This window comes from Mercenaria mercenaria, unplaced genomic scaffold, assembly GCF_021730395.1.
Source record: "Mercenaria mercenaria strain notata unplaced genomic scaffold, MADL_Memer_1 contig_961, whole genome shotgun sequence".
Taxonomy (NCBI): Eukaryota; Metazoa; Mollusca; class Bivalvia; order Venerida; family Veneridae; genus Mercenaria; species Mercenaria mercenaria.
The window spans coordinates 2,709-28,696 of record NW_026463881.1 but is presented as its reverse complement, the minus strand read 5'-3'; the positions used below and the strand labels follow the sequence as shown (position 1 = coordinate 28,696).

The window sequence follows — 25,988 nt, the reverse complement described above, 5'->3', positions numbered from 1 at the left end:
AAATTGGGTCATCCAAGGTCTTAAGCTAGGCCACCAGGTCAAGTCATAGATTTCAAGATTCAAAGTTTATTTCTTGTAATGTATACATAAAACCTTGTTAACTCTCTATAAGCCACAATTTGGTCATCATAAAACTGTGCCTGGTTGAAAAGTGAGGTGCATGAGATCAATAACTAGGTCACTAGGTTAAATCATAGAAAGAAAACTTTGTTAAACACTTTCTACTTGATCTTCATAATACTTGGTCAGAATGTTTGACTGTTTAAGTCTAGTACAAATTTATAACTTGGTCACTTGTGTGAAAAACTAGGTCACTAAGTCAGATCATTGAAAAAAGAAACTTAATGATCTGCCTTTATGGACATAAAGCATGGTCATAATGTTTGTCCCTTTGATTTCTACTTTAAACAATACCACAGAAATGTTTCTGCCACGGCCCTATACCAAGTTTGTTCAAACAATTCCAGTTTGCCCAAAATAAGGCCACCAGAGGCTGTAGTAACTTTTTCATATATGTATACAGTATTTCCTGAACGCATGTATTGGATACCTTTAAGAAAAATCTTGTCAGAAAACGCTGGCACAGTGTCAAATAATTTCAGATATATTTTCCATGTATGACCCTCTACCAAAATTATTCACTAAGGTGAGCGATCTAGGACCAGGCATCATGACCCTCTTATTGATCATTTCATAATCTAGTGTCTTCCTGTATCTGCTGTTAAAATAACACAAGTTATACAGATAACATTGGTGCCCCTTAACTCTAGTGCATATATTTTTTACAAAGAAATTAAAAATCCTTTTATTTTGTTTTGGAAATTTATCTTTTAAAGGGAACAATTTTGTAACTAGATATATCAAATAAGTATCTCCTGTCAGATAGGTATTATTTGTATTTAGATCTGTAGCTGGTTAAAACTATACATATTTTATGTTTTGGCAGATATTATCTTCAAGGAAGTAAAATGGTGCATTGATGATCATGAACGCAGATTAAAATCCCCAACAACGCCTGTTATTGAGATAAGTATATGTCCAGTCTAAACGGATATGACACAAATAAAGAGGAAAAGAAAAATTACACCCAAACAAGCAGTAAAGTAATGATGTATATGAAGAAATGAAATAAAAAGAAAAAGGGATTGAAACCTACATTAAGGTAAGACTATTTTTTTTGTCTTTTTTTTTCTTAAAAAGGATTGCAAGAAGTAAATAGTTTTGTAATGGAAAGCAGTGATAGGTCAGCCTGTACTGAGGCAGAGGTGCTTACATTTTTCTCTTCATTTTTAATGGGTATTTGTATTTCCACAAAATGCTCTATTTAAAATTATCTATGTTTTCTGTCTCCTAATCTTACTATGTGTAGTTGGGTAGGTTGGAAAGCAAATTACTTTTTTCACTCCAGTGCTACTAATAAGTACATTTAATTATTTTAAATGTGGCCTTGCAGTAAATAATATTTACACTATTTACCAGTTTCAAAATAGCTGTCAATTTTTATCTGTCTCAGAATTTGTCACTGAGATTCTATACCTATTTAGATAAAATTTAGGTGACTTTAAAATTTGAAAAGTTTTGTTTTGTTTGGCCAGGGCCTTGATTAATTAAAGTTCATATTATATATGTTCACATTAATTTTTTATATGGGGCTATAGATAATTGTCACAAAGTTCAAAGTTTGTTTATTTCTAATTTCTGTCCATTTTTAGGCCAATCAGGCAGCAACTATACATAGGGCATATTTAAACAACTGTCCCAAGGTAAGTAGTATTTTATACTTTTGATGCATGTTGATAAAAGATATATGATGACCTATAAACAAAACATTACGTATACTTAAGGATGTCATATTGTATAAATTGTATTCTAAAAATATAAGCTCATCAAGTGTTTGACATGTTGGTGGATGATGTATCATCATATAGTGTTTTGGTAAATAACAGTGTTATTTGTAACAACCTTACAAAGAAAACAATAATTATCTTTTAAAAAGATACATGGCCGCATTAGTCAATGCACACTTAAGCTACCAAATATGCATGCACTTTGCACTTTTGCCAATGATTGGGTAAAACAAAATATAGTTTTTAAAGTAAAATTTTCATGTTTATAGCTCACCCTGAGCACATAGTGCTCAGGGTGAGCTATTGTAATCACTCACTGTCTGGCCACACTTTCATTTAAACATCTTTTTCTTAACCACTAGGCCAATTTTGATTAAACTTCACAGGGATGATCAATGGATGGTCTTCTTTAGAAATTGTTCAAAGAACTGAGTTCCATACAGAACTCTAGTTGCCATAGCAACCGAAAGGAAAATCTGAAAAAAATCTTCTTGTCCAAAACTACAGGTCCTAGGGCTTTAATATTTGGTTTGTGTTATCATCTTTTGGTCCTTTACCAGATTTATTCAAATGATCCCCCTAGAGTTAAATATGGCCCCACCCTTGGGTTACATGGTTAACAAAGACTTATATAGAGAAAACTTTGAAAATCTTCTTGTTTAAAACCACAGGGACAAGGGCTTTGATATTTGGTATGTAGCATCATCTATTGGTCTTCTACCAAGAATGTTCAAATTATCCCTCAGGATCAAATATGGCCTTGCCCTGGGGGTCCCATGGTTTCTATAGACTTACATAGGGAACAACTTTGAAAATCTTCATGTCCAAAACCACATAGCCTAGGGCTTTGAAATTTGGTTTGCAGCATCATCTAGTGGACCTCTACCAAGAATGTTCAAATTATCTGCCTAGGGTCAAATATGGCCCCGCCCTAGGGATCCCATGGTTTCTATAGACTTATATAGGGAAAAGAGGTCATGCCCAAAACTCGGCATTAGGTCTAAGGTCAAGGTCAATCTTAGAAGCCAAAGGTCACTTTGTCCGGAGCATTTCTTCTTCATGCATAGAGGGTTTTTAATGTAACTTGGCAATAATGTTCACCACCATGACATGGATTTCATGTGCAAGAATCAAGTCCCTAGGTCTAAGGTCAAGGTAACCCGCCTGCTTAGCTCAGTAGTTAGAGCGTTGGTCTACGGATCGCGGGGTCGCGAGTTCGATCCTCGGGCGGGGCGTGTGTTCTCCATGACTATTTGATAAACAACATTGTGTCTGAAATCATTAGTCCTCCACCTCTGATTCATGTGGGGAAGTTGGTAGTTACTTGCGGAGACCAGGTTTGTACTGGTACAGAATCCAGGAACACTGGTTAGGTTAACTGCCCGCTGTTATATGACTGAAATACTGTTGAAAAACGGCATTAAACCCAAAAAAAAAAAAAAAATAAAAACTAAGGTCAAGGTCACACTTACAGCATTTCTTCTTCATGCATGGAAGGATTTTGATGTAACTTGGCACAAATGTTCACCTCCATGAGACGGATTGCCTTGTTTTTAGAATTACGTCCCTTGGTTGTTACTATAAATAGATTTTATTTTAACTCTTTTTATTAATGACCATAGGAAAGAATCAAGACCATTTTTTTGTGTTACATCCAATTATTAGGTGTATTTTGACCTATGTCTACCTGGTAAACAGTTTCTTGCCCATAGAAGTGGGCAGATATATGTTTGATCTATAGATTCAATCCGTAGAATCCGTAGAAGTGGGCAGATATACCCATAAAAGTGGGCAGACTAATGGTACTGGAATAGGAAAGAATCTGTCCAGATTTACAAAAGCCTGTGATTATATATATGTACATGTATTTATATAATGATTGGTAGTCATTTTTGACCATTAAAACTTGGGTCTTGAGTTCAACCCTCTACTCTTTCAACTGAACATTAAGATAGGATTCCTGTTTGTGGGTGCTAAATTACACCTAACATGCTAAAGAACCAGGGAAGCTACTGGAATTGGAAAGGGTTCTGTATGTTACTTACCCTCCAACTAAAAATTACTTACAGACTCCTTGATGAGACACCCATATTTGTATCAGATAGCATCTATAAATAAGTTTTCAAACAAACATTTTTAGCAACCATCACTTAAGTACGTTCAGGTCTCATTGGCTGCTGCGCTTATAACAAAAGTTACAGTGAGCAAATCTTCCTGGGTAATCTTTATCCCTATTTGGCAACAAAAAGCATTATTTAAGAACATAAAAAGGGACATGTTTGCAATCTGTACTCGACTTATACTGTGCTTGATAGGACAGATGGACCATTATTAAACTTAAACACTGACTGTAGCCTTAGACTTGGAGGGTAGTTGTTCCCCTTGCAGCTATGGCCACTGTTTCCAGGTGTTTCAAGATTTAGAAAAGTTGCTATTACAAGGTAACAAATTTTCATGTTGCCAGTTCCACCAATATAAAACTGCCAATATTGGAAGCGAATATCTGCCAAATTTTTACACTGCCATGATAAATTGATAAACAGTGCTTACATTATCTAGCGGATGAATTGTTTTACATTGACTTCTATAAGTCTGGAGAAAAAAGGAATGGACCTTTTTCTTAAAAATTTACAATTTACAAAAAAAAAATATTACTATTTTTCACAAGAGAGAAGAGAGTATACTTTAAAATGGCATAGATAAATGTTTTATACAGAAAATAAATTACTATGAAAAGAATTCCACTTGTTCACACAGCAAGGTAACATTAAAATGAAAAGGTATGAAAACTTAACAGTTACTGTTCTATAAATGAAATATTAATCCCTTTAATAGTACTTTGTATTAAAAAAAATATTTGGAGCACTTGATTTTATTAGCTTCTCTGATCTAAAAAAAAAATGAGTTCAAATTAAAGTGTTTGTTATAGATAATAACATTGCAAGAAATCCATGACTAACATTGCAAGAAATCCATGACACAGATTAATGTACTTACAGTTTTGATTTTTTTCTTTTAATTTTCAGGGTAAAGATCTCCAGCATGAATTTGCCAGTTTACTGTTCTCTGTTTCTTCAAGTAGCTGCAGCATTTGTGATAGCTGCAGTCAGTGCAAAACACAACCTGAAAGAATCAAAAAGGCTTAGTGGACCATTGACTAACTTGGAGTTTCACAATGACTTAATGTATATCGGGGGAAGAAATAAGATTTACGCTTTGGATAAAAATCTTAATATAATTTCTTCAGTAAACACATGTGATGGTAAAGAGCAAGATTGTAACAATATAAACAAGGTCTTAGTAGTGGATCCTACTGGAAACAGATTAATAACATGTGGCACTGGAAAAGGAGGCATTTGTGAATTGAGAGGCTTAGATAATTTAAACAGTGTTCAGCCTTTACTCATTTCAGATCTTACTGTTTCAATTGATTCAGATAAGCCTGCTGTAGGTATGATTACCAGCAATGAGAAGTTTGTGTTTGCTGTTACATTTGGAAGTGGCATAGAAAAGAAAATTACCAAAGTTTCCTTTGAAACATACAACTATGCAATAAGTACAACAGATATTTTAGCACTCAGATTAAAGAAATGGTTAAATCTTCAAATTCATGAAGAAGTTGGTCTTGAGAACTACATCATTTATTACAAAAAATGTTTACAACATGCTGGTTTTAGTTACCTTGTTACTAATCAGAGAAAGGAAGTTGACCGGAGCAGCTCTGAATATGTTTCAAAATTCATCAGAATATGTCAGAATGATACAGACTACAACTCATATGCTGATATTGTGATTACTTGTGGGGAATACAATCTTATTCAAGATGCTATTCTTGTAAATTCAGAAAATGGTAGTAAGATTTTTATGGGAATTTTCACAAAGAACCTAGATCCTAATAGAAATTCTGGAGATAGTGTAATTTGTGGAGTAAAATTGGAAGAACTTGATGATGCAATAGAAGCAGCAAAGAAAAACTTCTACATAAATGGATGTTTTGACAAAGATAAGACAGTACTTTACTTGCCAAATGAGATTGACAAAAGCGTATGTCCAAAGAATGAAACTGTAAGTATCAGTTCAGTTATCAGGGCTCTTGAAGCTTCAGAAGTTTAGTTAGATTTCTGTTCTGGTTTAAGGGGCATGCTTCCAGATTTATGTCAGATCTTTTCATTTGCCAATATTTGTGAATAAAAACTTAAAACAAATGTTCACCACACTGAGACGATGTGCAGAGCGCATGTTCTGGATGACTTGCTTCAAGGTCAAGGTCACACTTAGGGGGTCAAAGGTCATATATGACTTTGCTTTGTTTTAATTGCTCTGTATTGCAGTGCTCTTGTTTTTATTTGGCAGATCCCTCTTTTGTTCACATACAATAAATTTTTTTGGAATTATTTCCCTTTTACGTAACTATAAATTGCTTATTATGTCTCCCACCACACAGTGGTGTGGGAGACATATTGACTTACTCCAGTCTGTGTGTGTGTGTCTGTCTGTGTGTCTGTCACAAAGCTTGTCCACACTCTAAGTCAAATATTTCTCATCCGATCTTTACCAAACTTGAACAAAATGTGTTTGACCATAAGAGCTCAGCCAAGTTCGATAACTAGCCAAATCGGTCCAGGCATCTTGGAGTTATGGCCCTTGAATTACCAAAAATCGGCCTTTTTACTCTTGTCCGCACTCTAATTCAAACATTTCTCATCTGATCTTCACCAAACTTGAACAAAATGTGTTTGACCATGAGACCTCGGCCAAGTTCGATAACTAGCCAAATCGGTCCAGGCATTTTGGAGTTACGGCCCTTGAATTATCGAAAAATTGGCAGTTTTACTCTTGTCCGCACTCTAAGTCGAACATTTCTCATCCGATCTTCACCAAACTTGAACAAAATGTGTTTGACCATGAGACCTCGGCCAAGTTCGATAACTAGCCAAATCGGTCCAGGCATTTTGGAGTTACGGCCCTTGAATTATCGAAAAATTGGCAGTTTTACTCTTGTCCGCACTCTTAAGTCGAACATTTCTCATCCGATCTTCACCAAACTTGAACAAAATGTGTTTGACCATGAGACCTCGGCCAGGTTTGATAACTAGCCAAATCGGTCTAGGCATTTTGGAGTTACGGCCCTTGAATTACCGAAAAATCCGCCTTTTTACTCTTGTCCGCTCTCTAAATCCAACATTTCTCATCCGATCTTCACTAAACTTGAACAAAATGCGTTTGGCCATAAGACCTTAGCCAAGTTCGATAACTAGCCAAATCCACCCAAGCACTTTTGATTTATGGCCCTTGAATTACTGATTGGATCCACTCATCCAGACCATATAATTGGATCCACTCGTCTAAACCATCTAAAGAAACTAGACATTTTACATAGGGGCAGTTGTGGGAGACATGCGCTTTTCTCAAAAGCATCTCTAGTTTTGAATTTTTTTTATTATTGGCCGTAGAGAAAAAACGAGACCACTTTTCTGTGGTACAACATGGATGGTACATCCAATTTTTAGGTGCTTTTGACATACCTTTACCTTGTAAGGATTTTTTTTGTGGACTTAGAATTTTTTTGGAATTTCTTCCCTTTGTTGTTCCTGCCCTTTGGGCTAAATTTTACACTTCAAGTCCTTAAAATTTTGCTCCAATCCTCTGATGTAACCCTTCGGGTGTATATTGCCCCACTTGGTGGAGCTGTTGTTGAATGAAGAGAAGATGATGACTTCCGTATCATTAATCCCTCGCGACTAGTGGTAAGGGGTTATGGGAATGGTCTCCGTCCATCCTTCCGTTAGTCCATAACATTTTATGTCCGCTCTGTATCTCCCAAAGCCCTTGAAGGATTTTCATGAAACTTAAGTCAAATGATCACCTAATTAAGATGATGTGCAGAACTCATGAGTCATCCATGTCGGGTCAAGGCCACAACTCAAGGTCAAAGGTTTGAGTCTTCCATTTTGTGTCCGCTCTTCATCTCCTAAACCCCTTGAATGATTTTCATGAAACTTGGGTCAAATAATCACCTCATCAAGATGATGTGCAGAACTCATGAGTCATCCATGTCAACTGAAGGTCAAGGTCACAACTCAAGGTCAAAGGTTTGATCCTCCCATTTTGTGTCCGCTCTGTACCTCCTAAACCCCTTGAAGGATTTTCAAATTCATTAATGTTGTCATACATGGACTAAAAAATATACTTAACATCAATGCTTCCACTCAATACCATCAACCCTTTCACTGTCCACAACAGTGGCAGGGGATATAGCTGTCTTTCAGACTGCCTTGTTGATTCTTGCTTTGACTCAGGGTCAAAGTGGTACTACCACATTTTGTCAACAGTGACAGTACAGTAAAAAAATCTACATGTCTCTCAAAATGCCTTAAGAATGTCTCAGAAGCATAAATGCGTCTTACCTTTTCATGATCGGAAAGAAGTCTTGGAACCCAGCGTGCTGACACTTCATGTAGATTTAACTTATGTTAGTCAAAATATTATGAACACATCCCATGCTAAGGCCACCAATTTCTATAGTTGTGGACATGGACATTCTGCGCTTATTTACAATGATGTCCCAGATATGACTTACTGTCTATACATTCAACTTGGTCTACCAGCATGTGCTCGATAGTTAATGTCTTCTCCTTCGCAGAATCGCTTGTGTCTGTCAAAGACAACTATATGAGTATTTTTTGATGTCTGATCCATCTGCAAAAATTTCAGTGTTTCTGTATGCATTAATTACAATTTTCACGCAGTGTTTGAAAATGACAAGCTGCTCCGTGTATTTTGATTTAGGTGTATTCTTAAAATCCTCATTTTGAGGTATCATAGTTTCATTGTCCATTTTACACATTATGTTTGTAAGACAGACGTGAAAATTACAATGAATTCATTGGATATAGTGCATATTTTTGCAGAAAACAGCATAGATTTTGTGTTCCATTTTACTCTTTTAGTAATGACATGCCCAGCTAGTCAGAGTGCTTTAAGTAGTTTCTGATATCTATTGCTATAGCAATGAACAGCATGTGTATACATTGCGCCATCCCTTAAAAATTTTGTCAAAATGAATAATAGATATCATACTGTTAATAAGTAATGGAATTACAATAACATGTTAATTATGATAACTGTTAAAGCATCAGTCTGTAAACTTTATGAATTGCCCTCGTATATTCAATTTTCAAGAGAGAGATGATAATTATGAGATCATAATTTGAATGGAAAATTGCAAGTTTGAGTATACCTGTTTTAAAGAAATGTGACCGAAAATATTATTATTTAAGAAATAATTTATAGCAAAACAGTGCTTTATCACTATTTATACACGATGGGCGGTTATACGTCAGGTGTAGTAATTTCACAAGGGCGCAGCCCGAGTGAAATTATTTTGGACATCGTATAGCCGCCTGAGTGTATAAATAGTGATAAAGCACTGTTTTGGGGCCCCTGTTTTGCTATAAATTATTTTGATTCTATTATGTTCTTTTTTGTAAAATTTATATCAAATATGGTGGAACTGTTTCTTCACGCAAGCATGGTGCCAATAGTAGGTCTTTGTTTACACAGGTCAGGGCTGGAAATGGTAATACGTCTTGCGGCAGAGTTATATTTGAAAATTTATGCGTAATAATTCACAAAAGTGAATTATTTGACATCTAGTAGTGTATAAATATATACAGCACTTTGTGCATTGAAATTTTTGATTTAATACTTTTGTAATTTAATCAAATATTTCATGAAATTTTAAGCGCTATGTCCATATCTATGGTTACATGGGCTAAAGTATACGTTTGCGGAGAGTAGTTGCGAAATTAAAGCAATCGTATGTGTATATATAATAAATTGTGCAATGGACTTGTTTATAACGTTATAAGTAAATTCTAATTAATATTTTGGATGGGGTAATATCATTAATGATATCTAGCATCGTTTGAATTAAAATGTATCATATTGTATATAAATAGTAATTTTAAAAGTTTTTGGTAGCTTCTACAAATGTGTCATTTACAAAAAGCATATTGAAATCTATCCTATATAATGCTTGAAAAAGTGTAACATAATGACACATCAGTTTTCTTATTTGGTCAATGTTTGGGTTGCTCGAAATAATGGATAACTCATGCATTTTTATGCTCCTACTTTGGGTGGGGGGGGGGGGGGGGGGGGGGGGGGGGGGGGGCATATAGATTTGCCCTTGTCCGTCCTTCCGTCCGAGAATGTTGTGTCACACCTAGCTCCAAAAGTATTTGACCTAGAGTCACAAAACTTTACAGGAATGTTGGTCAGCATGTGTTGTTGTGCACCTGGGGTTTCGCTTCCAGATTCATTCAGTCATGTAGGAGTTACGGCCCCTGACTTTGTAAAAATTGGTCATTTTAATGTTGTGTCGCGCCTAGCTCCAAAAGTATTTAATGTAGAGTCACCAAAGTTTACAGGAATGTTGGTCAGCATGTGCAGTTGTGCACCTGGGAATTTGCATCCAGATTCATTCAGTTTTGTAGGAGTTATGGCCCCTGACTTAGTAAAAAATTGATCATTTTAATGTTGTGTCGCGCGTAGCTCCAAAAGTATTTGACCTAGAGTCACCAAAGTTTACAGGAACGTTGGTCAGCATGTGCAGTTGTGCACCTAGGGTTTCGCGTCCAGATGCATTCAGAATTGTAGGAGTTATGGCCTCTGACCTAGGAAAAAATTTGTGTCCTTTGTCATGTAGTGGGGGCATCTGTTTCCCATGGACACATTTCTAGTTCTCATCTCATTTTGCATCTTCCAGCATTTGCTGTTTTTTACTATATTTAATATTAACCTCATGAGTTTTCAGCTTGAATGGTACTGATTTCTGACTTATAATAAGACATTGCTTTTAATTTCAGATACTTATTGTTGACATTTAAGTCAATACACACTTTCCCAGTTTCCAGTAACTGTCAGTGTTAGATATGTGACTGACAGTAAGTTCTTTCACAGTGAACTAGCATTTCCAGTGATTTTACAAATGCTGGCAAAACCTGTTTGGCACCTACTCCATGTGCTGTTTAGGCCACACCAAATTGATGTCTTGTTCTTCGGATTTTTTTTCAAAAATATTTGGGGCGAGCGAGCGAAAAAAAAATATTTTTTTTTCAAATCATCATTTATTGATGCGAGCGAAGAGCGATGAAATAAAAAAAAAAGTAATTATTGCTTGTGTCATGTTTAACACCAAATAAAGTGTATTTCCATCTATATTGTATGACAAGCCGAAACAATCTTAATTTTGGTTCAGCAAAAATGTGTACAAAATAACCTTATCGGCTGATGTTCAAACAACAGTTTCGGAGAAAAGACTCTTCACTGAAATGGGACTTGGACGTAGTAAGTTAGGAGTCTGAAAATACATTTATTACTGGATATTTTATTGTGTTCCTCAGTGTAAAAGGCACATGTGGCAATTAGTGGCTGAATGTTTGTCCCATACATACTTTCAATGGGTCTTTTTTATTAGTATCTATCTATCTTCCATAACCGTTGAACCCCTTGCGGGGACGTAGACGTTTTGCGCGTCAAAATCATAAAGAGAAAGAATATAGTGATAAAAATTTAGAGTGGAAGAAACTAAAAAATAATTTTGGCGAAATAAAAAGGTTAAAACTTGAGTAAGCAGGATAACTAGGGCGAGACATGTTCAAGGCTGCAAACTGTGGCATTGAACTGCTCCACGGTAGGGAGGTGGGCAACACTGGGGGGAAGTTGGTTCCAATGGTACACAGTTCTCGGAAAATAAGAGAACTTGGGGGTCAGAGAAGAAAAAAATAAGTAATATCCACAAAGTATACTTAAGCGGACATGAGAATATTGCCAGGAGTTTCATGTTTGATAATTATCTTTTGAGTTAGGGTACCTGGTTAGAACTTTATTCAAACTAATTTGACTTGATCCTCGGAATATTGGTGTCGGTTAGGTTGGCCGACAGAAATATAAAACAATCATTAATGTGGCCGTCAAATTATTTGGTCTAGTTTGAATTTTTTATCACGTGTTTGCATTTGCAGTGTCCCATCAATCATTATACATTGAAAATGCAGTTTGTTTTAAACATAATTACTAACAATTGTGATATTACTTATTAACCAGGTTTTCACCGAAAACCTGTTGAAAACCTGAGTTATTAGACTGGGGTATGTCGTTGGTCTGGCGGGCGGGTGGATGGGCGGGCGGCGGCGGCGTCAAACTGGTGTTTCCGGTCAATAACTTTTGTTTCGGTAAAGGTATTTGAATAAAACTTGGTATGTATGTAGCTTATATTAAGACAAAGGCTGGGATTGATTTTGGGGTTTCTGGGGTCAAGGTCAAGGTCACTGTTACTTAAAATAGAAAAAGGGTTTCCGGTCAATAACTTAACTTAGGAATGAGCTATCATGATGAAACTTGGTGTATAGAAAACTTATATAAAGTTGTAGCTTGGGATTGATTTAGGGGTTTCTGGGATCATTTTTTAGGTCAAGGTCATTGTTACTAAAAATAGGGTTAGGGTTAGGTTACGGTTAGGGTTAGGGTTAGGTTGTTAGGGTTAGGGTTAGGGTTGTGCTTTAAAGTGGTGCACTGTGATTCAGTATACTTTTTAGCTCACCTGAGCAATGCTCAGGTGAGTTTTTCTGATCGCTCGATGTCCGGCGTCTGTCGTCCGTCGTCTGTCGTCTGTCGTCTGTCGTCTGTCAACATTTAGCTTGTGTATGCGATAGAGGCTGTATTTTTCAATTAATCTTCATGAATGTTGGTCAGAATGATAACCTTGATAAAATCTAGGCCGAGTTCGAAAATGGGTCATCTCGGGTCAAAAACTAGGTCACTAGGTCAAATCAAAGAAAAACCTTGTGTATGCGATAGAGGCTGTATTTTTCAATTAATCTTCATGAATATTGGTCAGAATGATAACCTTGATGAAATCTAGGCCGAGTTCGAAAATGGGTCATCTGGGGTCAAAAACTAGGTCACTAGGTCAAGTCAAAGAAAAACCTTGTGTATGCGATAGAGGCTGTATTTTTCAATTGATCTTCATGAATATTGGTCAGAATGATTGCCTTGATGAAATCTAGGCTGAGTTTGAAAATGGGTCATCTCAGGTCAAAAACTAGGTCACTAGGTCAAATCAAAGAAAAACCTTGTGTATGCGATAGAGGCTGTATTTTTCAATTATTCTTCATGAATATTGGTCAGAATGATAACCTTGATGAAATCTAGGCCGAGTTCGAAAATGGGTCATCTGGGGTCAAAAACTAGGTCACTAGGTCAAATCAAAGAAAAACCTTGTGTATGCGATAGAGGCTGTATTTTTCAATTGATCTTCATGAATTTTGGTCAGAATGATTACCTTGATGAAATCTAGGCCAAGTTCGAAAATGGGTCATCTGGGGTCAAAAACTAGGTCACTAGGTCAAATCAAGGAAAAACCTTGTGTATGCGATAGAGGCTGTATTTTTCAATTGATCTTCATGAATTTTGGTCAGAATGATAACCTTGATAATATCAAGGCCGAGTTCGAAAATGGGTCATCTGGGGTCAAAAACTAGGCCACTAGGTCAAATCAAAGAAACACCTTGTGTATGCAATAGAGGCTGTATTTTTCAACTGATCTTCATGAAATTTAGCCAGAATGATTACCTTGATAAAATCTAGGCTGAGTTCGAAAATGGGTCATCTTGGGTCAAAAACTAGGTCACTAGGTCAAATCGAAGAAAAACATTGTGTATGCAATAGAGGATGTATTTTTCAATTGATCTTCATGAAATTTGGTCAGAGTGATTGCCTTGATGAAATCTAGGTCGAGTTTGAATATGGGTTATCTGAGGTCAAAAACTAGGTCACTAGGTCAAATTAAAGAAAAATCTTGTGTATGCGATAGAGACTGTTTTTTTCAATTGATTTTTATGAAATTTGGTCGAAATTTTGTCAGAGTGATTACCTTGATGAAATCTAGGCCAAGTTAGAAAATGGGACACCCGGGGTCAAAAACTAGGTCACTAGGTCAAATCAAGGAAAAACCTTATGTATGCGATAGAGGCTGTATTTTTCATTTTATCTTCATGAATTTTGGTCAGAATGATTACCTTGATGAAATCTAGGCCGAGTTTGAAAATGGGTTATCTGGGGTTAAAAAGTAGGTCACTAGGTCAAATCAAAGAAAACCCTTGTGTATGCGATAGAGGCTGTATTTTTCAACTGATCTTCATGAAATTTTGTCAGAATGATAACCTTGATGAAATCTAGACCAATTTTGAAAATGGGTCATCTGGGGTCGAAAACTAGGTCACTAGGTCAAATCAAAGAAAATGTTTTGTATGCGATAGAGGCTGTATTTTTAATCGAGGTTGATGAAATTTAGTCAGAATTGTTGCCTTGATCAAATCTAGGTCAAATTCCAATATAGGTCATCTTAGCTCAAAAACTAGGTCACTAGGTCAAATTGAAGAAAATACTTGTTTACACTTAAGAGACCACATTTTTGATCCAATCTTAATGAAAATTGGTCAGAATATTTGTTTCCATGAAATCACTATGTCAAACATGTTTACACTGTTATGGTGTGTTTATCAGGTGAGCGACCTAGGGCCATCTTGGCCCTCTTGTTTATTCTTATGAAAAGTGTTGAAAACCTGGTTTCGTGGCATTGCCACGTTTCTTGTTTGTTTTCTTCTCTGACCCCCAATACTTCAAAGGAAAAGACTCTCAATACTTCAAAGAACAAAAAATGTTTTTACAAGCTGATACTCACTTTTGCTCTTCCATTTCACCATTTCTTTGGTGTTTTTTCTTTTTATTAATTGTGGTATTTTTCTGGCAGTCCCACATGAATTTGATCATTGTCCAATTATAATATAGAGACAACAAGTCTGAAACATGTGATACGCCAGATTTTTCAACATCTGGACAGCGTTGTTAGTGAACGACATTTTTCGTAGTTTTACATGATTATTCCCAGTGTTGAGCTTTAGCTGCTGTAATTTCTACTCAGCTCCAATTCATTTACAATACTTGTTATCACTACCAACTTATTCCAAAGAGTATTGTCTGTTAACTAGTATATTTTTTCTAATTTAATTTTACACAATTTATTTCATGCTGGCTGCCATTAAATTTTCATGCGTCTGCTCACTTTGATGAAACAAAACCACTACCATACAGTTAAACTTTTATTGACAGTAGCAAATATGGACGGTCGGTGGGTAAAATGAAAATAAATGTACTGAAAATGACTTATTTTTATTTCGTTTTGTCAAAAAATAGGGCCTGCGCTCCCGTAAACTAGAAAATTAAAAAATCCTGGCCTAAATTACAAGCTATGTGCGTTTAAACAAATCCTGAGTATATTTCTGTAAAATGTATTTAAAAAATGCTACTTTATGGAAAAAATATAATCCCACGCTACAAATTATAAAGTAAAACTGGAACTGTGAGTCTTCCAAAATTTCTGTTTACGGACTTTAATGTCCAGTGCTTTGTTTAAATATTCTACTATATGAAAGATTGCTACAAAACACTTATATTTGCTTTATATATTCTGTGATCTGGACTGTTTGCAGGTGTAGATTGGAATATCCAGTGCTGGTACTGTAGCCTTTAATAATTACCACCAAGAGAGTTAAACTGGAACAGGATGTTCCCTTCTGCATCCACAACCAGTGACAGATTATAACATGTTACAAATAGCTGTGGAGACCTTTAGAATGGCATATAACTTACATCTTGATCTTGCAACAGTAATTAATAAATCAACTACTTTTTTCAGCCTTTTCAACCTATATACTTCCACTGTGAGACAGCTGCTCCATCATTCAGATATGTGACAGACAGTAAGTCCGACGTCAAGTTTAATATGATGTTCAGGTTACATGCTGTTGACGATACTCTCACATCTTTGAGCAGTACTGTATTGAATGCTGAAAGCTCTGTAATTTTAGCAGGAACTTCTACTGGAAATATAATCATGGTAAGAAAGAATTTTACAAGAAGTATTCTACTTTAGTGCTTTTCAATGAAATGAGAAGTTCTGGAAAGCCCAGTTGGGGTAGTGCATTATAAGACGGCATGTGCCTCTCTCTGTCTGTCCATCATAATTCATGTCCAGAGCATAATTTTATAACCGTTTAAGGTAGATGACAAAGAGAAGATTGTGCAGAGCACTTGAACACGCTCTTTATGTCAAAGGTCAAGGTCTCAGTTTGAGCTAAAAGGTCAAAATAGTCCATCATGTTTTGTGTCCATAGCATAGCTAAATAACCATGTATGGTATTGAATTCAGACTTGGCATGTAGGTCGGTGGCCATGAGACAATTTGCAAAGCATATGAACTGGGTCTGTCGGTCAAAGGTCAAGGTCACAAATTGAGCTCAAATGTCAGATCTGTCTTATTTTGTGTCTGAAACATTACTTATTAACCATTCAAGATATCGACTACACTTGAAATGTAGGTAGCTAGTGATGAGAGGATATGCAGAGAATATGAAACTGGTGTGTAGGTTTAAGGTCAAGGTCACAAATTAGCCCAAAGGTCAAATCTGTCTGTCATATTTAGTGTCTGAAGCATAACTTATTAACCATTCAAGGTTTTGACATTAAACTTTGGATGTAGGTAGGTAGTGATGACAGGATGTGCAGAGAATATGAACCTGGTCTGTAGGTTTAAGGTCAAGGTTACAACTTAGCCCAAAGGTCAAATCTGTGTACATATTTTAGTGTCTGAAGTATAACTTATTAACCATTCAAGGTATTGAATTAAAATGTAGAAAGTAGGTAGGTGCTGATGAGATGATTAGCAGAGTGCATGAACCAGGGTGATAGGTCAGAGGTCAAGGTCACAGCAAGGTCGAATCTGCACATCATATTATGTGTCCAGAGTATAACTTTAAAACTATTACCGGTAATGACTTGAAACTCGGAATATAGGCAGTAAGTGATGAGACTGCAACAGTCTACATTACATCCCCACTTCCACTACCCACCCCACCCCAATCTATTATTTTCATTTATTTACTTGCCCTTTAGTATCCTGCCACCACCAATACACACATACATCCTGCTTTCCCACATCATCTCAACCTCCTACCAAAAAAAAAAAATTGAATTGTGCCTTTCCTTCGCATTTTGCTTCTATCCTCTGATATAACCCTTTGAGTGTATATTGCCCCGCTTGGGGGAGCTCTTGTTAGCTCCCCTGAACTGAAATGAACGTTAGTAAAGTATGCCTGGCATCCATTATGTCCATTGTTCGTAATTTACATGAGCATCTTCTTCACTGAAAATCCTGGTCAGAATTACCCCAAACTTGGTCTGTGGCATCTTTGGAAAGTCCTTTTTGTACCCCCTGACATCAAAGTTGTAAGTGGGGGGTATACTGGTTTCAGGTTGTCTGTCTGTCTGTCTGTCTGTCTGTCTGTCCATCTGTCCATACGTCCGTTTGTCCGTCTGTCCGTAGACGCAATCTTGTGCGCACCATCTCTCCTTATCCCCTTGACAGAATTTAATGAAACTTCACACAAGTGATCAGTACAAACAGTAGTTGTGCATGGGCATGTTAGGTTCTTTTAGAAAAAAAATTTGCAGAGTTATGGGACTTTGTTTTTTTGTTACTATACTTAATATACATAGACACGATCTTGTGCGCACCATCTCTCCTCATCCCCTTGACACAATTTAATGAAACTTCACACAAGTGATCAGTAACAACAGTAGTTTTGCATGGGGCATGTTAGGTTCTTTTAGAAAAAAAAATTTGCAGAGTTATGGGACTTTGTTTTTTTGTTACTATACTATATACATAGACACAATCTTGTGCACACCATCTCTCTTCATCCCCTTGACACAATTTAATGAAACTTCACACAAATGATCAGTACCAACAGTAGTTGTGCAAGGGGCATGTTAGGTTCTTTTAGAAAAAAAAATTGCAGAGTTATGGGACTTTGTTTTTTTGTTACTATACTATATACATAGACACAATCTTGTGCGCACCATCTCTCCTCATCCCCTTGACACAATTTAATGAAACTTCACACAACTGATCAGTAACAACAGTAGTTGTGCATGGGGCATGTTAGGTTCTTTCAGAAAAAAAATTTGCACAGTTATGGGACTTTGTTTTTTTGTTACTATACTATATACATAGACACAATCTTGTGCACACCATCTCTCCTCATCCCCTTGACACAATTTAATGAAACTTCACACAAGTGATCAGTAACAACAGTAGTTGTGCATGGGGCATGTTAGGTTCTTTCAGCCACAAAAATTGCAGAGTTATGGGACTTTGTTTCTTGTTAACATACTATGTACATATAGTCTGCATATGCAATCTTGTGCGTGCCTAATCTACCAAACCCTTGCACACAATTTAATGAAACTTCACACAAGTGATCAGTACCAACCCTAGTTGTGCATGGTGCATGTTACATTCTTTTAGATAAATATTCTGCATAGTTATGGGACTTTGTTTTTTGTTACTATACTGTATACATACAGTCTATATACATACAGTCCACATAATTATGCAATCTTGTGTGCGTCAGATTGCAATATACTGTGTCAGTGCATGTGGGGGGTACATTCATCACCTTTAGTGATAGCTCTAGCTTAAGTTTGCCCAGATGGTTTTGCTTGACCTCTTTCAGTGGCTTATGGAGCATAAAATAGAAAAATCTTTAAACAACTTCTTTTTATAAACTGCTTGATGGATGTCTATAGCGTTGTCCTAAATTTATTTAAATTTATTCTCTTGGCCTTTTTAGAGGCTGTTAGAGCTAAAAATAGAAATACCTTTGAATGATTTCTACACATGGAATTCTTGATGGATCTTCTTTAAACTTGGTCTGTAGCATCATTGTAAGGTCATCTTCCATATTTATTCAAATGGGGCTAAGTGACCCCTTTAAGGGACTGCCTGTGTCATATAGTACATGTAACATTGTTTTGTGCCCTGTTACAATGGCGTCCACACGTTAGTATTGTATCTTAATGTGTAGGTATGATGGCCTTGACGTCACTTGTATCTCTTCCACTGGTTTGTACAGATCAGCAAACCCACCGACTTAGCTCAATAGGGGGAGTGCAGGTTTATGGATTGTGGGGTTGTGTGTTTGATCCCCAGACTGGGCATACGTTCTCCGTGACGATTTGATAGAAGACATTGTGTCTGAAATCTTTTGTCCTCTACTTCTGATTCATGTAGGGAAGTTGGCTGTTACATGTGGAGAATGGGTTTGTACTGATACAGAATCCAGGAACACTGGTAAGGTTAACTGCCTGCTTTTGTGTAACTGAAATAGTATTGAAAAACATTAAAGCCAAAACAAGCAAACAAACATCTTCTCTGAAATGGCTGGTCCAATTTTGAAATTATTTCACAGAAATGGTCATTATGTAACCTTCTACAAAGATTTTTCAAACTATGATCTGTGAAAAAAAAATAGCTGCCAGAGGGCGTGTCATTATTCCCTATATATATACATATATTGTGGAAACTTTAAAAAAATCTTCTTGTATGAAACTACTGGCCCAATTTTAAAATAATTTCACACAAAGTGTTCTTGTGTGATCCTTTACCAAGACTGTTCAAATCATTTTGATTTTTCAAAATATATGGCTGCTAGTGGGTGTGGTCACTTTTTCTATCTTGAACAAGCTTTTTGTTTGAAACAGCACTGTTGGTACTGTTCAGATTATTCTGATTCATCAAAAAGCATAACCACCAGGGGGGAGTGGTGACTGTTCTTTATATATCTTTATGTTGGAAAATTGAAATTTCTCATTGTCAGAAACTGCTGGCAAGATTTTGCACAAGTATTTCGTGGGTGAACCTTGACAAATATATGAATAATGTATGAAGTATGAAATTGAAAAAATATTCTTGTTTGAAATTGTCTCTTTGTATCCTATAATCATCATCCCCCCAACCTCTTCCCCCTCACACCCAAACTTTGGCACTATTTTAAAATAATTCACAAACATTTTCCTTGTAAAACCATCTACCAAAACTGTTCCAAGCAGGCGGTGTAACTCAGGTGAGTGATCTAGGGCCATCATTTACAGACTTACCCTAAACCATTTTACACAAGGGAAATAATCAATTAATGGAGTGAAATTGTTTGGTGAACGCTTGTTTTGTCAATCCTAATCATGTCCATGTTGTATCAGTGTACCCCCGCCCCCACCCTCCCCAAAGGCAGAGGGATATAGTTTCGGCGTTGTCCATCCATCTTTCCGTCCGGAGCCATATCAAGGAAGTGGTTTATTTAAATAAAACTTCATATACATGTTCATCACTATATGGTTATGCAGGTTAAGTTTCAGTCAGATTGCTCAAATAACACCAGAGTTATGGCCCTTAGAAGTTTCTAGTGTTAACTATATATATGGCAATTTTTGCTTCATAACTTGTGATATATTTGACCTAGAACTATAAAACTTAAATTTAATTTAGATCACCATAATGTGGTAGTGCACACACAATTTTGTCAGGATCTGTTTAGTTTCTTCAGAGTTATTGCCATTTAATTGTTTAAAAATCCACATATTTGTACATAACAAACTGACCAATTGCTAGATTTTCATTAAACTTCTGTCAATTTTTGTAAACATGGTCAACCCCTCGTCCCGGCTCCCCACTCCCACCCCCCCCCCCACAAAAAAAAATTTACTTTTTTCATTCCTTATTTTAATTTTTTTGAAACATTCCATTTATATAATATTTATCAATTTGCAAAGTCTTACCCTTCCCCCCCCTGGCTCCTCCACCCGGTCACCCCCCCCCCCCCCCATCAACCCAACAATTGTTTTTTCTTCATTTTTTTTATTTTCCATCAATATTTATTATCAGCATGTGAAGTTTTGTACCCTCACCCAGTCACCCCTCATTCCCCTCCCCTCCCCTCACCTCAAAAAAAAAAAAAAAAAATTATTTCCTTTTGTTAAATTTTTTTAAACCTTCCATGAATATTTATCAGCATGAGAAGTTGTAATCACACCTACCTACCCACCCATCAGCCCCGCCACCACCCACATTCCAAATTTCTTATTGTACCCCCTGACAACAAAGTTGTAAGGGGGGGTATACTGGTTTCAGGTTGTCTGTCTGTCTGTCTGTCTGTCGGTCTGTCCGTCTGTCTGTCTGTCTGTCCATCTGTCCGTCTGTCCGTAGACGCAATCTTGTGCGCACCATCTCTCCTTATCCCCTTGACAGAATTTAATGAAACTTCACACAAGTGATCAGTACCAACAGTAGTTGTGCATGGGGCATGTTAGGTTCTTTTAGAAAAAAAAATTGCAGAGTTATGGGACTTTGTTTTTTTGTTGCTATACTATATACATAGACACAATCTTGTGCGCACCATCTCTCCTCATCCCCTTGACACAATTTAATGAAACATCACACAAGTGATCAGTACCAACAGTAGTTGTGCATGGGGCTTGTTAGGTTCTTTTAAAAAAAAAAATTTGCAGAGTTATGGGACTTTGTTTTTTTGTTACTATACTATATACATAGACACGACACAATCTTGTGCGCACCATCTCTCCTCATCCCCTTGACACAATTTAATGAAACATCACACAAGTGATCAGTACCAACAGTAGTTGTGCATGGGGCATGTTAGGTTCTTTTAGAAAAAAAATTTGCAGAGTTATGGGACTTTGTTTTTTTGTTACTATACTATATACATAGACACAATCTTGTGCGCACCATCTCTCCTCATCCCCTTGACACAATTTAATGAAACTTCACACAAGTGATCAGTAACAAGAGTAGTTGTGCATGGGGCATGTTAGGTTCTTTCAGAAAAAAAATTTGCAGAGTTATGGGACTTTTTTTTTTTTGTTACTATACTATATACATAGACACAATCTTGTGCGCACCATCTCTCCTCATCCCCTTGACACAATTTAATGAAACTTCACACAAGTGATCAGTAACAACAGTAGTTGTGTATGGGGCATGTTAGGTTCTTTCAGCGACAAAAATTGCAGAGTTATGGGACTTTGTTTCTTGTTAACATACTATGTACATGCAGTCTGCATATGCAATCTTGTGCATGCCTAATCTACCAAACCCTTACACACAATTTAATGAAACTTCACACAAGTGATCAGTACCAACCCTAGTTGTGCATGGTGCATGTTACATTCTTTTAGATAAATATTCTGCATAGTTATGGGACTTTGTTTTTTGTTACTATACTGTAAACATACAGTCTATATACGTACAGTCCACATAATTATGCAATCTTGTGTGCGTCAAATTGCAATGTACTGTGTCAGTGCATGCGGGGGGTACATTCATCACCTTTAGTGATAGCTCTAGTTTGATTCTGTTCTTTTAAGTTCAGATGTGATGTACTTGTTAAACAGCGACACTTGGTGCCAAACTACTCAAATGCAATATTTCTTTCGTTCTAGTTACCTTCAAGCTCACATTTCAAATAACTCCATAGAATTGTAAAAGCCAAGCTTATAACAGTAAACATATTCCATTCAAAATAATTCCATTAGTCAGGATCAGAACATAACATACATTTATTACGTACACTTAAAACATTTTTCTGTTAAATTGATCCTCACTACTGAAATTATTTGCTTCTTAGTAACATTCTTAACTTTTTGCCGGATATATTTCTTTGCCATTCCTCACCACAAACCCATTTGTTGGAGGATACCAATTCATCAGATTTGCTTGTTTGGTATATATAATATCAAAGTTTTCAGGTGGAATTTGATATGCAATGGTTCTTTACTCACATCTAATGAAAGCTGTCTTTTATTATTTGCCAGATGAACTTTAGAAATATGTCTTTGGCAAAATATGACATGATGTCAGTGGATAGTAGTTCAACAGTCAACCCTGTAAGAGCTATATATCAAGAAGATGATGATACATTGTTTGTGATGACCACAGACAGGGTATGTATTATGTGTGATATGGTGCTTAAACCTTTCTGTATATGCTTCTGTCAAACAGTTATTGTCTGACTTTAGAATTATGTCTGGTCATTTTGTGAGAAAATACATAGACTTTGTCTAGTCTGTGTATGCATATATCTTAAAAGTTTGTTTGGACTACTCCTCAGAAATTCCTAGTAAGATTTTAACAAGGTAAGAAAGGTTTAGTAGTGTTTGTTTTCAGTTTTGAGGGAATGGGAGCTAGAAATTACTTGTAATGAGGAAAATCACACTGAAGTAAAAAAAAAAAGTCTTTTTCCTAAATATGTTAGACTTCAGAAGAAATAAAAAAACACACAAGTCTTTCATTTTAAATAGTATGTTTTTCATATATGTCTGGATTTTAAAACAACTTTAATATGAGGGGAATTTTAGTAAAAAATGCAGAAAAAAACCCACATTTTCCGAGAGGGAACTGAGCCAATTTGGTCCCGGAAACTGCAAAAAAATATGTTTTATTTTAAGACAGGTATCACATTTTCATCATATACAAAGTGCATGGAAAAATATCCTACTGTTCCTTCCAGATTGCAATAAAGTGCAAAAGTGCTCAATATGAGCTGTCGTGATAACCCTATGTCAATCGTCACCCATTGTTAGCAATTTTACTGTTACCACTCAAGAGGTCACAATTGTAGCCCAATCTTAATGAAACTTGGTCAGAATATTGCCCTCAATAAAATCACAGAATAGTTTGTTACGCTGACATCTGGGATCAAAAACTAGGTCTTTAGGTCAATTAATAGAAAAACATTGTTAACACTGTAGAAGTCACATTTTCTATCTCACATTTATGAAAATTTTTCAGACTGTCTCTATCAAATCTAGGACAAGTTCAAAATTGGGTTTACTTAGATTAAAAACTAAGTCTCACTAGGCCAAATCACTGAAAAGAGGCCACATTTTCTGTTTGATCTTTAAACTTTCTCAAAATGTTTATACTTAAAAGGTCAAAAACTAGTACACTAGGTTAATCGTAGAAAAACCTTGTTAATTTTTGAAACTTTTATCTGTGACATCTAGGTCATGTTCAAAACTGGATTATCTAAGGTCAAAAACTAGGTCATTAGATCAAATCATAGAAGAAACATGTTAACACTCTAGAGGCCAAAGCCCGCCCGCTTAGCTCAGTAGGTAAGAGTGTTGGTCTACGGATCGCGGGGTCGTGAGTTCGATCCTCGGGCGGGGCGTATGTTCTCCGTGACTATTTGATAAACGACATTGTGTCTGAAATCATTAGTCCTCCACCTCTGGTTCATGTGGGGAAGTTGGCAGTTACTTGCGGAGAACAGGTTTGTACTGGTACAGAATCCAGGAACACTGGTTAGGTTAACTGCCCGCCGTTACATGACTGAAATACTGTTGAAAAACGGCGTTAAACCCAAAACAAACAAACAAACTCTAGAGGCCAAATTTTCTGTTTGATTTTCTTTTAACTTTGTAGAATGTATCTTCTAACTCAAGCCATGGAAAGATTTCTGCTTGATCATTTTAAATCTTTGTCAGACTTTTTTCCTTATAAAATCTTGTTCAGATTTAAAACTTGGTTCCTTGAGGTTGGAAACTAGGTCACTATGTCAAATTATGAAGAAAAAAAATTTCACACTCAAGAGGCCACATTTACTTCTTTATCTTCACTTTGAAATTTAAGTCAGATTCAAAAGTGGGTTATCTGAGGTTTTTAACTTGGACACTATGTAAAATCATAGAAAAAACAACACTTTAGATGCCACATTTTACTTGATTTTCATAGAATTTTGTCAGAATTTTTCTATTAAATCTAGGTCAAGTTTCATGCTAGATTATCTTGACCAAAATCTAAGTCACTAGGTCAGATTATAGAAAGACTATAAAAAACACTCTAAAGGCCACAATTACTATCTCATTTTCATGAGACTCGTTAGGAATGTTTTTCTGGAATAAATCTAGGATAAAAATTGTAACTGGGGCACTTGGGAAAAAACTAGGTCATTAGGTTAAATGATTTAAAACATATTTTAGATGTGGGCATGGGCCTGTTGTAGGGCCGCTAGAGCTAAAAATAGAAATACTTTGAAACAACTTGGTTGAAATACATTTTTCTAAGGGCTTTGGGATTTAAACCCAGCCAAAAACAACTGGTATGAATTTTGATATTTAATCTTGAGTATTATGTTTCAGATTTCCAAATTTGCAAGTTCTAACTGCAGTGAGTTTAAAACTTGCGAAGCTACTATAAAAGGAAAGAATCCTCTTTGTGGATGGTGTGTTTACAATAACAGGTATCTTAATATTTCATGTGAAATTAGAAAGTGTTGCTAATTATGTCTCCCCCAGGAGACATATTGTTTTTGCCCTGTCTGTCCATCAGTCCTTCTGTCCATCCGTCCGTCCGTACGTCCGTCCGTACGTCACACTTCATTTCCGAGCAATAACTGGAGAACCATTTGACCTAGAACCTTCAAACTTCACAGGGCTGTAGGGCTGCTGAAGTAGACGACCCCTATTGTTTTTGGGGTCACTCCGTCAAAGGTCAAGGTCACAGGGGCCTGAACATTGAAAACCATTTCCGATCAATAACTAGAGAACCACTTGACCCAGAATGTTGAAACTTCATAGGATGATTGGCCATGAAGAGTAGATGACCCCTATTGATTTTGGGGTCACTCCGTCAAAGGTCAAGGTCACAGGAGCCTGAACATTGAAAACCATTTCCGATCAATAACTAGAGAACCACTTGACCCAGAATGTTGAAACTTCATAGGATGATTGATCATGAAGAGTAGATGACCCCTATTGATTTTGGGGTCACTCCGTTAAAGGTCAAGGTCATAGGGGCCTGAACATTGAAAACCATTTCCGATCAATAACTAGAGAACCACATGACCCAGAATGTTGAAACTTCATAGGATGATTGGTCATGAAGAGTAGATGACCCCTATTGATTTTGGGGTCACTCCATCAAAGGTCAAGGTCACAGGGGCCTGAACATGGAAAACCATTTCCGATCAATAACTAGAGAACCACTTGACCCAGAATGTTGAAACATCATAGGATGATTGTACATGCAAAGTAGATGACCCCTATCGATTTTGGGGTCACTCCATTAAAGGTCAAGGTCACAGGGGCCTGAACATTGAAAACCATTTCCGGTCAGTAACTTGAGAACCACTTGACCCAGAATGATGAAACTTCATAGGATGA

At 36.4% G+C, this 25,988-nt stretch overlaps 1 protein-coding gene across 1 annotated transcript; it reads left to right on the top strand.

The window, feature by feature from the left end:
* Positions 1-615: 615 nt before the first annotated feature.
* Positions 616-25,066, top strand: LOC128555035 (plexin-B-like; the record flags this gene model as incomplete). The annotated part of the gene is made up of 6 exons (XM_053536390.1): positions 616-1,162; positions 1,713-1,763; positions 4,874-5,912; positions 15,610-15,810; positions 22,638-22,766; positions 24,966-25,066. Coding segments are annotated over exons 3-6 (1,454 nt in total), but the record flags the coding sequence as incomplete, so codon positions are not given.
* Between the last annotated feature and the right edge of the window lie 922 nt (positions 25,067-25,988).